The 13,943-nt window shown below is 36.8% G+C and overlaps 1 protein-coding gene across 2 annotated transcripts in view; it reads left to right on the top strand.

The window, feature by feature from the left end:
- LOC127836522 (DNA replication licensing factor mcm7-A-like) overlaps nt 1-13,943 on the top strand; it is a 194,240-nt gene that overhangs the window by 165,422 nt on the left and 14,875 nt on the right. For both annotated transcript variants that reach the window (XM_052363170.1, XM_052363169.1), the window contains 3 exons: nt 370-507; nt 1,879-2,058; nt 8,201-8,275. In XM_052363170.1, the coding sequence (XP_052219130.1) occupies nt 370-507; nt 1,879-2,058; nt 8,201-8,275 (393 nt within the window). The remainder of the gene's footprint in view (nt 1-369; nt 508-1,878; nt 2,059-8,200; nt 8,276-13,943) is intronic.

The raw sequence follows: 13,943 nt of genomic DNA, 5'->3' as shown, positions 1-13,943 counted from the left end.
GGGGGGAATTGTGTTTCTGACAAACACATCTCTTGTTAAAGTTCTGTTTTTGTTCAAACTTAAAAGGAGGACGGTGTTTTCCTCCCAGTGGGTGTCTGCAAAATCATACCCCTGTTTATATCTTATAGCAGGGGATAAAGTTTATAAGATGACTTTGCTTTCACAGTTAGCCCTTGTAATTGCAGATTGTCTCCCTTTTATTCATGCCCTTTCTGATGTGTAATTGCAGATTGCCTCCCTTTCACTCATGCCCTTTATGATGTGTAATTGCAGATTGCCTTCCTTTCATTCATGCCCTCGCTGATGTGTACTTTCAGATTGCCTCCCTTTCATTCATGCCATTGCTGATGTGTACTTGTGTACTTGCAGATTGCCTCCCCTTCATTCATGCCCTTGCTGATGTGCCCCAGTACAGACTGCACCACCAATCGGTCAGGCGGTCGTCTTTACCTGCAGTCACGAGGCTCCAAGTTTGTCAAGTTTCAGGAGATAAAAATACAGGAACATGTACGTACCAGTTGGGTCATTTATTTAGCTCACCTGAGCACAACATGCTAATTGTGAGCTTTTCTGAATACATTTTGTCTGTCGTCTGTCTGTTATGCAGCTTTTTTCCTCTATAAAATTGATACTGTAAAATGGCAACATTCCCCATGCGACCATTTTTCCCAATTCCAAAGTTAAAAATTCAAATAATTCCCGATTCGCAAAAAAATTGGCAAAGAGTTACATGCGAACATGTTACCAGTAATCCCTTTTGTCAAAACAATGCAGTATTCATCATAGGTCAGTAAAGCTGCTCCGCATTCTTTCACAACATCCAACACTTAATCCAGTTTTGTCCGGATTTTCTGTTGAATAAGTTCTGAATACAGTACAATAACTGTTTCAATGATGACTCGTCTTAAAGACCGAATTGGTAAAGATATAGCATGTGATTTGAAAATCGGGTAATTAAAAAAAAAAGTGAAAAACATTTCGAAATGTGAATGGCTATAATAAATCAGAAATACATTCCAGTTTTGGAATAGTTTTGAAGATCGAGCGACCTGGTAAGGTGAAGTTTCTTCAAGTACAAACAAAAATTAAATTAAACCATGGTAAAGAGTCGACAATTAAACGCTATAAAAGTGCTCTCTCTAAGTAGGGAGTGATTTAAGGAACTTATTAATGTAACTTGTTTCAGCGATTTTGTATGTCCCCCCACCACTATAGTGGGGGACATATTGTTTTTGCCCTGTCTGTTGGTTTGTTTGTTTGCCCCAACTTTAACATTTGCCATAAATTTTGCAATATTGAAGATAGCAACTTGATATTTGGCATGCATGTGTATCTCATGGAGCTGCACATTTTCAGTGGTGAATGGTCAAGGTCATCCTTCAAGGTCAAAAGTCATATACATATGGGGACATAGTGTTTCACAAACACATTGCTTGTTTTTGTTATTTATAATGTATCCGTAGAAAGTACTTTTGCAATTAAGGACAAACTACAAAATGCCCTATTGCTGTCTGAAAAATTTCCAAAAGGAAGGAAAACTTTGTAGATTTTGTTTTCAAAGTGCATTATCTGCTAGTTAACAAATAAAGTGAGCACTAAAACTGAACATATCAAGTCAAAATGCATACAAACTGAATAATTGAATTGGTTTATTCAATTTATAATAAGCCATTTATAATACCCATAATTCCTTATCTTGAGATTGACGACGCCAAAATTTCCCAATGTCAGATTTATACGATAATTTTTCGCTTTGTATATGGTACTGGTACTGTTCCCAATTGGGCCAAATTTTCTTACATATTCTCTATTTAACTTTGTGAATTACTATTCAGTGCAATAACCTGTTATTTCATACACCTCATATGTTCTTTACAGAGTGACCAGGTACCCGTGGGTAACATCCCACGCAGCATGACGGTGTACTGTAGAGGGGAGACCACCCGCACCGCCCAGCCTGGGGACCACGTCAGCATCGCGGGGATCTTCCTGCCCACCATGAAACAGGGCTTCCAGGCACAGAGTGGACTTCTGTCTGAGACATTCCTTGACGCACATGTGAGTAGTTAGAAACCTGCACTTAAATTCACCTTCTGATTCTAAGAAGGTCTTCTTAGAATGTGTATGTTTGAATGGTAGAATATGATTCAATACGACAAGGAATGAAATGCACAATTATTCATTAAGAACAATTAGTTAATTACATTGATAGTACTAGAAGCCTATAAATATTCAAATTCTTTATGTATTTTTATACCCCCATTACCATTGGTAATTGGGGCTATATAGGAGTCACTTTGTCGGTCGGTCCGTCTGTTGGTCTGTCTGTCTGTCCCGAAATTTCATCCAATCTTCACCAAACTTGGTCAGAAGTTGTATCTAGATGATGTCTAGGTCAAGTTTGAATATGGGTCATGCCTGGTCAAAAACTAGGTCACGGGGTCACTTAGTGTGTTTTAAACTGGAAGTTTGTCCGGACCATAAGTATGTCATTTATTGTTAGATTTTAAAATGACTTGGTACATTTGTTCATCATCATGGGATGGTGTGTCGAGTAAAAAATTTTTTCGATATCTCAAAGGGCAAGGTCACACTTGCAGTTCAAAGGTCAAATGCTTGTCCGGGCCATAACTTTGTCATTTATTGAGAGATTTTAAAATCATTTGGCAAATTTGTTCACCATCACCATGGACGGTGGGTCGCGCGAAAGAATTATGTCGATATCTCCAAGGTCAAGGTCACACTTTGAGTTCAACGATCATAAATGAGCTTGTCCGGACCATAACTATGTCAGTCATTGTAAGATTTTAAAATCATTTGGCACATTTGTTCACCATAATTGGACGGTGTGTTGCGTGAAAGAATTACGTTGATATCTCCAAGGTCAAGGTCACACTTAAAGTTCAAAGGTCAAAAATGGCCTTAAATGACCTTGTCCAGGCCATAACTATGTTGTTCATTGTGAGATTTTAAAATAATTTGGCACATTTGTTCACCATCATTGGACGGTGTGTTGCGTGAAAGAATTACATCGATATCTCCAAAGTCAAGGTCACACTTTGAGTTCAAAGATCAAAAATGGCCATAAATGAGCTTGTCCGGGCCATAACTATGTCGTTCATTGTGAGATTTGAAAATCATTTGGCACATATGTTCACCATAATTGGACAGTGTGTTGCGCGAAAAAAATTACGTCGATATCTCCAAGGTCAAGGTCACACTTTGAGTTCAAAGGTCGAAAATGGCCATAAATGACCTTGTCCGAGCCATAACTATGTCGTTCATTGTGAGATTTTAAAATCATTTGGCACATTTGTTCACCATCATTGGTCGGTGTGTCGCGCGAAAGAATAACGTCGATATCTTCAAGGTCAAGGTCAAACTTTGAGTTCAAAGGTAAAAAATGGCAATAAATGAGCTTGTCCGGGCCATAACTATGTAGTTTATTGTGAGATTTTAAAATCATTTGGCTCTTTTGTTTACCATCATTGGACGGTGTGTCGTGCAAAAGAATTACGTCGACATCTCCAAGGTCAAGGTCACACTTTTAGTTCAAAGGTCAAAAATGGCAATAAATGGTCTTGTCTGGGCCATAACTATGCCATTCATTGTGATATTTAAAAATGACTCTGTACATTTATTTTGTTCACAGTCATTGGACGGCATGTCATGTGAAAGAACTCAAGAGTTCAAAGGTCAAAATGGCTATAGATGATAATGGCATAATAATTCTTAAAAATCGCCATAAATTAGATTCTCTTGTTTTGTGAAGACAGGATGAAAAATAGTCTGTGTTATTGCGGCATGTGGGGGTATACGTCACGTCTGTGACAAGGCTCTAGTTTATGGTTTGAATTTTCATAAGTTGAAGAATTGGTTGGTGAATGCAGGCCCTTCAAGAATGAGAAATTTTCTTGAAAGCTAATTGGGTTCCTACAGACCTTGAAAAGTCCTTGACCAGTGTTCTGCCGTGAATCTTTACTGTTGGGGACAGGGACCCATTAGGGTTTAAAAAGTGGGGACAAAAAGGAAAAATCTGGGGACACCGTAATATATTTGTAGCAGAATTAAATTTTCAGAAACTAATTACCTTTTACTTGCACATTTAAATTTGCTTGATTTCTTCGTACTGTGAGCCAGTCCACAGGATGTAACATTCTAATTCAAACTTGAACATTTTTTAAACTTTTTAAAACTGTCAAACAATTGTCAACATATTTATAAAACTTTGAACAGATTTATGGTCATTGGACTCAGCATTGCGTGTCAAAGTCCTTGTTCGATATTAAGAATTACCGATAGTAAAGCAGGGGTGGCGAAATCTCAAAAAACTATACTTGTCCACGGACAACCATTTAGGAAATTTAACTTGTCCGTTGCTGAACTACACTTGTCCGTCCGATAATGTTTATATAAATTATTAACGCATTTATTGATTAATGTAAAACAATGTGGAATATACCAAAATGAGTATGATTTGCTAGTTTTGTTTATAGTTGTATTTCAATAGTACATTCATTATAGCAGTATATTATAAACAATAAAATGACTTTCTAAAACTTTAGATCTTGCAATGCTAGTGTTATTTAAACATGTGTTGAACATAAGTACATCGTAATCTTAACAAATTAAACTAGTCCAATATGTCGACCTCATTAGACTGAGGCTCTGCGCCGCTACTGGTAGCAATTTGATTATCATCAACTGGTAACCATTGAAAATCTGTGAGCCAAGTTTCTTGAAAAGTTCTGGTGCGTTTACTTAGATCATATTTTTTATCATAATCTTTCCTAATTTTTTTGGAGGTGGACTGCTCAAAGCTTTGGGTTTCTGCTCCGTTGTTGAAGATTTAAAAAAATTAAATATTCCATTTTTATCATTAAAGTCGTCTTAAATAACAAGGTAGACCGTGTTTTGATTATCTTACTTTGATACTTTTTATTTCCGTCTGATTGTAAAAATAATGAAACCAGTCTGTACACTGTCTAACAGTCGGGCCAAATGTTTAAAATGTGGCATGCTCCTGGTCTCTTATAGAATAAGGGAGATCACTGCGTAGGAGAGTGCCCGTATTTTAGCTTGATTGCTCCGCAAATAGCACTGGCAATATAATCGCATGTCAACATCCGGTTTTGTAAAACTTAATTACGGCTTTAATACAATGTATTTTTTTGTATACCTGGACCCGACTTTTAAAAAACTTGTTGTCCACGGACAACTTAATTGAAAAAAATCAGTTGCCCAGACAAGCAAATGTACGACTCGGGCTACTCGGACATTTGATTTCGCCACCCCTGGTAAAGGCGTTTTCTTTTTTGTGCTTTATGCACAAACTGCATGTCATTTTGTTAATGTCAAACAGTGACAAAGACAATTTTCAAAGACAATTTGCTTGCAATGTACATTTAGGGGCAGACTTTTTTGTCATTGCTAAACGATGTTGGGACTTGGGAAGACTCTGTTGGAATGTTGTTATTATTATCGTCATATTTTCTAAGTTTACTTGCTGTAGGAAAAAAACTAAAATGGAGTTTTGTTTTCTTCGGCCGGTCACTTTCCGCCATTTTGATAGGTATGGAAATTTCCTTGATATCTTATGGGTTGTAATAATCTCAACTTACCAATGCAATAAAGTGTTATTAATGTAAATTAACCATTGGCTGCAAAATGATGTCACGTCCAATTAAATAATTCGTTCTTGTTACACATTCACTCGATTACTATACCGATTTACAAATTGAATCAATGAATTTTTAACCAGGTTTTCCGAAGGAAAAAACTGGTTATTAGATTGGCGAATGCGGGCGGGCTGGCTGGCTGGCGGGCTGGCTGGCTGGCTGGCGGAACAAGCTTGTCCGGGCCATAACTATGTCGTTCATTGTCAGATTTTAAAATCATTCGGCACATTTGTTCACCATCATTGGACGGTGTGTCGGGCGAAATATTTACGTCGATATCTCCAAGGTCAAGGTCACACTTTGAGTTCAAAGGTCAAAAATGGCCATAAATGAGCTTGTCCGAGCCATAACTATGTCGTTCATTGTCAGATTTTAAAATCATTTGGCACATTTGTTCACCATCATTGGACGGTGTGTCGCGTGAAATAATTACGTCATTATCTCCAAGGTCAAGGTCACACTTTGAGTTCAAAGGTCAAAAATGGCCATAAATGTCCCTTGAGATATAACCTTCATATTTGGTATGCATGTGTATATGGACAAGGCCTTTCCATACGCACAACAATTTTGACCCCTGTGACCTTGACCTTGAAGTAGGGGTCTGTGTTTAGGTTTCAAAATCTGCGTTTAGGTTTCGAAAAATGCTCTTAACTTCTATGTCCCTTGAGATATAACCTTCATATTTGGTATGCATGTGTATATGGACAACGCCTTTCCATACGCACACAAATTTTGACCGTCCGTCCGTGTGTCCGTCCGAAAACTTAAACGTTGCTCATAACTTTTGCAATATTGAAGATAGCAACTTGATATTTGCCATGCATGTGTATCTTATGAAGCTGCACATTTTTAGTGGTGAAAGGTCAAGGTCATCTTTCATTGTCAAAGGTCAAAAAAAATAAATTCATGTGCATATCTCCAATGTCAAGGTCGCCATGACTAAAAATATATTTATTTTAAAACAAACTTACAAAGGGGGTTAATTTTCTTTGTTCATTTCAAAAGTTCAGTTTGACTTGTCTCCCTTTATCAGATTTTTTTTCACAATGAAAACCTGGTTTTGTGACAATTTTGTCCCTTGTTATTTCTTAATTTCTTTGCGCCCGCGGGCCCATATACGGAAAACGGGTGGGGACAAATCTTTTATTTTTGCGCCAATGACGCAAGGGCGCATCCACGGCAGAACACTGTTGACAACAGGTTTTAACTTCAAAAATCAATTGATCCATCTTTACCTTGAAAACAATGGTAAAAGGTCCTTGAATTATACTAAAAATAATTGAATTTTCACCAGTTATCTTAAAAAATTAGCAATTTGGCATTAACATTGTTTGAAGGGTTAAGAAAAGGGTGGTTTGGAGGAAGAAAATTGATATTGTATAATGGTTATTTAGTTTTGGACGATTAAAAAGTTAAGAATGTTTGCTTATTACACATCAAACATGTTCAAGTAAGTAATGTCTAATGATGAGAACAAATCATGTTTAATTTGTGATGAACTGGCAGCTCCCTGAAGCAACATTGTTTCACAAAAATTAAGTAAATAAAAGTAAATTATTATCTGGAGAACATGCTCAAACTTCTTTATAGGGACTTGTGCAGAGACTTTGGAATATGTTTTGAATATCACAATATAAAACGAAAAACAACAGAACTCTCAGACTCTAAATTATTTGGTTGTTTCGCATTTGTAACGCTTTATATTTTTATTTATTTCTAACAATTATTATTCGTTAACAAAAATGTTTTTATGCCCCCGGATCGATAGATAGATCGGGGGTGTATTGTTTTTGGCCTGTCCGTCTTTCTTTCTTTCTTTCTTTCTGTCTGTCTGTCATTCTGTCCCAAAACTTTACTGTACAGTTAAGTTTTGCAATAACTTTTGAAATATTGAACATGGCAACTTGATATTTGGCATGCATGTGTATCTCATGGAGCTGCACATTTTGAGTGGTGAAAGGTCAAGGTCATCCTTCAAGGTCAAAGGGCATAAAAATTCTGTCCCAAAACTTTACTGTACAGTAAGGTTTTGCAATAACTTTAAATATTCAACATAGCAACTTCATATTTGGCATGCATGTGTATCTCATGGAGCTGCACATTTTGAGTGGTGAAAGGTCAAGGTCATCCTTCAAGGTCAAAGGTCCACACAAAAAAGCGGCGCAATAGGGGGCATTGTGTTTCTGACAAACACATCTCTTGTTTAGTATGAGTCATGGCCATTAGCGTTATATTCATACCTGATGTACATTGTTCATTTAAGTTTTGAATACACATAAATTTGGAAAATTGTCATTTTGACTCGCTGTGATCTATTCACTTTAAGAGCGGATCCATGATTTATATATGTTCACACACCATTTGTATTAAGAACAAATAAATTAAAAACAAACTTAAAATGGTAAGCGATGAATCTTTTTAAGGCTTGGAATAATTTGTGCTTGAGGTATCCTGAAATCATTGAATTTTAAGTAAACATTTAGATAAATGAGTAAAATTTAGTTTTCACTCGCTTTTTTCAGCGTATAATGAAGATGAACAAGACAGAAGATGATGAACTGGGAGTTGAGGAGCTGGACGAAGACCAGGTCAAGCAGGTACAGGGAGTATTCTTACATAGGTGTAACATTGTCATGATTTCAGGGTTCGACATTTTTAGCTCACCTGAGCGATAGCTCGGGGTGAGCTATTGTGATCACTCAGCGTCCGGCGTCGATCCGGCCGTCCGTCTGTAAACAATTTGTAAACATCTTCTTCTACTAAACCATTGAGCCAATTTCAACTAAATTTCATGTGGAGCATCCCTAGGTCATGGGACAAAAGAATTGTTAAAAAAAATTTGATCACATAACCAAGATGGCCGCCATGACCATATATGGTAAAAACCTTAAAAAATCTTCTTGTCAGAAACCGCTCATCAGATTTTCAAAAAATTTCACAGGGATGACCTTTGAAGGCTCCCCTGAAAAAGTTGTTCAAAGAAATTTGATTCGTCAAAAAACATTGCCGCAGGAGCTCGTTGAACTTTGCATGTTTATTCGTTTTTGCCTATTTTGTGAAAACTTTCAAAAATCTTCCACATTTTTTGTCCGATCCTTTCCAAATTTGCACAGTGTCATTATATCAATGAGGACACGAACCCTACAAAAAATTAGCATTATTGGTCCATGAAGTACAGAATTACCTCCCCTTGAATTGAGAAAATGGTGTTTATGCAATGAAGTCCAAATTTTTCATCCAATTCTTTCCAAACTTGTAAGGATTTAGCATGGTTCAAACAAGAGAAACAACTACGGTTTATGCATGTTCTTTTTATTACAGATTTGCCTCCCTTTAATTCATTCAAAATCTCATTTTACAGCAGAGATTCCAAATCTGACCTGTAAATGAGCCCCATATTTACTGCCAGTGCTAGGTTACCTTTTCCCATTTGATCATTCTTAAGTATTGGTCTTGTAATGCTGCTACTGCTTCTGCTACTGCTACTGCTACTACAACTACTACTTCTACTACTACTACTACTACTACTACTTCTACTACTACTTCTACTACTACTACTACTACTACTACTACTTCTACTACTACTACTACTACTACTACTACTACTACTACTACTACTACTACTACTACTACTACTACTACTTCTACTACTACTACTAGCACTACTACTACTAGTACTACTACTACTACTACTACTACTACTACTTCTACTACTACTACTACTTCTACTACTACTACTACTACTACTACTACTACTACTACTACTACTACTACTACTACTACTACACCACCACTACCACCACCACCACCATCATTCACAGTGACAAAAAACGTATTCACACAATGCTACTACAACTTACAGCCCATATAGGGGAGCATGCATGTTTTACAAACAGCCCTTGTTTCTATGGGATTTGAACCACAACTGTTCATGTTTATCTCCGACACATATTTTTCGGTCACCTGTCATGAAGTGACACGGTGAGCTTATGTGATCGTGTGATGTCCGGCGTCTGTTGTGCGTGCCTGCGTGTCCGTGCGTCCGTCCGTCAACAATTTGTTTGTGTAGACAGTAGAGGTCACAGTTTGCATCCAATCTTGATGAAATTTGGTCAAAATGTTTATCTTGATGAAATCCGGTTTGGGATTGTATTTGGGTCATCTGGGGTCAAAAACAAGGTCACTAGGTCAAATAATAGAACAACCTTCTGTAGACAATACAGGGGTTGTAATATTCCGGATTGATCCGGAAATCCGGATTTCAAGGCACCAGGGTCACTTTTGAGATCAATAAAAATTCGAGTTTTGTTGGGGGGGGGGGGGGGGGGTAAGGAGTGATTCTTGGCTTATTTCGGTTCTACAGAAGATGACTCCTGCGCTGATATCATAAAATTTATTAGTGTCGTGTTCTGAGAAAACTGGGCTTAATTCATGTGCCTAAAGTGTTGTACCAGATTAGCCTGTGTAGTCTCCTTACCGAAAATCAAGTTTAGGCGGAAAGTGTCGTCCCTGATTAGCCTGTGCGGACTGCACAGGCTAATCTGGGACGACACTTTACGCACATGTATTATGCCCAGTTTTATCAGAACAAGACACATTAGTATTTATCCTGTGAATTCCAATCAACAATGCGTTTATAAACATGGAGTAACAACGAAAAAATCCCAAGTTTTAAGGTAAATTTTGACCACGTAACCTATGTTTAGAAGCTTATAAACGTAATTACTTTTTTATATTTTTATTGTTTCTTTACATAAACGATTAATTTGATAAACTGTGACATTGGAACAAAGGAAAACAACCGTGAATCTTACTTTGCGTGAACAGGTGTGTGGGGGGTGGTAAATTTAGCCACTTGACGAATAATTTATGATTACGTTTTCTTGTAACAGCATCAGTTTTTAGGTGGAAATCGTTAATATTATATATATTTATGTGATATTATTTAGTGCTGTTTATATTATGGGCTAAGGTTGTACTTTTTAATGATTATTTTTTTATTTCAATTTTACCTGTATTGATTTTTTTTCAAAATATTTGGTTAATGTAGTATAATATTATGCTGAAAAATATAAGTAAATTCTTGGAAAAAAATCTTTCTTTTGCTATAAAAAATGCATTTAAAACTGCTTGGAAATGCAATCTAGAAGGGTCTGAAAATGATTTAAATCAAATTTTGTCCGGGGGACTTAGCCCCCCTTTATCCCCCTGACAAAGGCGCTGCCCCTTGACCCCGCTGGTGGCCTGCAGAGCCAGACCCCTGGCTTGTTTTCAGGATTGGCAATCTGGTCCTGTTATGACCCCTGACAATATAGGTCACAGTTTTCATCCAATCTTTATGAAATTTGGTCAGAATGTTTATCTTGATGAAATCTGGGTTGGGATTTTATTTGGGTCATCTGGGGTCAAAAACTAGGTCACTAGGTCAAATAATAGAAAAACCTTGTGTAGACATTAGAGATCACAGTTTTCATCCAACCTTTATGAAATTTGGTCAGAATTCTTGATGAAATCTGGGTGGGATTGTATTTGGGTCATCTGGGGTAAAAATCTAGGTCAAATAAATAGAAAAACCTTGTGTTGACAATAGAGGTCACAGTTTTCATCCAATATTTATGAACTGTGGTCAGACTGTTTATCTTGATGAAATCTGGATTGGGATTGTATTTGGGTCATCTAGAGTCAGGAACTAGGTCACTAGGTCAGGGTTTTCCCCAGGCCATTTAAGCGCCCCTTGCCGGGGCGCTTGAATTTCGAAATCAGAATCCCCGGGGCGCTTGAAATTTTCCGATCAGTGTATTTTTTAGTAAAAGAAAGTGGAGATTGTCCAAAAAAATCAAGGTTTCTCTATCAGTGTATCAATATTCCCTGTTTTAAAAGAGCACTCAGTACCTACTTTCACAAATAAACACCAAAAACACCACATGGGGTAATAGATAATCCACTGATAAGAGAATAGCATGACGCGCGTATCGATTATTCTAGCCACATTACACAGTCATTACAATGCTGACAAAGATGTATCTGGTAACTTTCCAGTCGTCAAACTGTGAAGTTCATCGTCCAATCGGTTTCGCTTATGCTTATGAGGGCGGGGTTAACTATCGACCATTATTTTTGATTGACGTCGGGCATGAAGTAAGAGTTTATCGCAGCTTGATTAGCAAGAAGTTGTACCATTTACGTAATATAAAAACGGTAATAAGTACAGCACGTTAAAGACATTTTCGGGCATCATCATCACACCTTTTTACTGTAAACAAGTGTTACCTATGACTCATAATTAATACGAGAAATTAATTGCAAGTGCTAAACAATTAATTACTTATAGCGAGTAAGTTGTGCAAATTACTCCCGGTTACAATTATGTGATAACAATTTAATTCCAGTACATGTATATTTCATCATGTCCATTTATAGAAATGATTCACCTCGTTTTTCTGGCATTTATTCTACACGTAATACGCTTTTACAAATTTTCGTTGAATTTATTACGCACACTTGTAAATGTTTCGTCTGATAATCGATAGTTAGAAGACTGATGATGGCAACCGGCTGTGATCTTCGAGGACAACGTGAATTTCGTGCATAATTCCGTCAAAACATTTATTCGACTCGTAAAGTGTTTACACAAATTATCGTTGAATTTATAACGCAACGGTTAATATTTGTTGAAATCTCATATGGGAATAATTAAATTTGTAATCCGAAACCCATTCCCGTAAGTCGATGTTAACGCGTTTTTAATCCGAAACACACTTCTGAATGTAAATGTTACCGCAACGTTAAATATTTTTGCTTCAAATTAGCAGTGCAAATTTATTTTGTGTAGAATCCGTTTCTCAATTAAAAAGAGCGCGAAAATTATGCAGCATGTACAACGTCGCGTCATTTGCATACAAAAGCGTGCGTGTATTGAGCGTTTTAACAAGCACACAACAGGTCAGGGGATTGACGCATATTCAGAGGCAATATTTCATCAAATCTATAAATATTATAGTCACTTAAAAAATGGCAAGGTTTGTGTTAAAGAAATAATAGAGAGCTTTTATCGTAAATATTGACCAGACAGTGATTTATAAAAACGGAATATACGGGATTATCGGGTAATAAATAGAAACTTGAAAAGTAGTAAGTATACAGTAATAGAGTCGGGTTGAAACGGATGTATTGGGGAATCGTTCGAGTCGAGATTTTACTTTACTATCTGTGCGGGAATGTTTTAAAACAATTAAACAATATGAAAAAAAAAATATTTTTTTAAATGACTGGGGGATTTTTTTGATGAGTCATAGCACACCGAATGACGTCTTTTGACGCTGTTTTTCTTTGAGTTATAACGCACCACAGAACGTGAATTGACACGTTAAATTTTTAAAAAATCAACGTCGGGAGGGGACACCCCTCCCGAACCACCCCTAGCAGCCCCGGGGCGCCTGACAAAAATCCTGTGGAAGGCACTGTAGGTCAAATCATAGAAAAACATTGTGTAGACAATAGAGGTCATAGTTTTCTGATCTTAATGAGTCAGGTGAGCGATTCGGGGCCATCATGGCCCTCTTGTTTTTTTTTAATGTTAAATTTAAAGTTAAAGTTAAAATGTACTAGCCCGAACCTGATGTCTACTAGACCATAAATGACATGAACACAATTGTGTCATGTAACTGTTTAATAAGGATTTATCAGTAAATAATCAGTGAACACCAGTTTTTTTTATGCATAGAGTAAAACAATAAAATAACCCTTTTTTTGCTTTCCTTCTTCAAATTCAAGCCATGGGAACTGACTTGATTTTCCATCTAGGATAAAATTGACGTTTTAGTGTTTCTTCATATTTACGTTTCGTGTCAGTTAAGCGTCGGATTCTTTTTTATAAACTGATTTGCCGGACAAAAATCCGAACAAAGCCATTCTTTAAATTACATTATTTTGTTTGCTACGCAAAAATGTTAACATTGACGATACCGATTTTCGATAGAAGTCGTAAAATCATGCTCTACAGTTTTACGACACTGCAGAAAATCATTAATATTCATGACAACTTGACCAATTGAAACAAGCAATTTCTGCAGGAAGCTCTCCTTTGCGTCTAAAAATAGCGATGAATCATGTGAATGCTCCGCGTTTATTTAAATATACTAGTTTTGTTTTAATGTAAATAACGGATACAAGAGTAATTTTACACATTAAAAGTAAAGGTTTTCACAGCACATGCATAGAGCGCAGTTTTCCCAGTAGGAAACTTGTATAGTGGCAGTGGAATAT

The sequence above is a fragment of the Dreissena polymorpha genome, chromosome 6, assembly GCF_020536995.1.
Source record: "Dreissena polymorpha isolate Duluth1 chromosome 6, UMN_Dpol_1.0, whole genome shotgun sequence".
In the NCBI taxonomy this organism is placed as follows: Eukaryota; Metazoa; Mollusca; class Bivalvia; order Myida; family Dreissenidae; genus Dreissena; species Dreissena polymorpha.
Note: the sequence above shows the minus strand (reverse complement) of the source record. Positions and strands in the feature narration are given on the sequence as shown.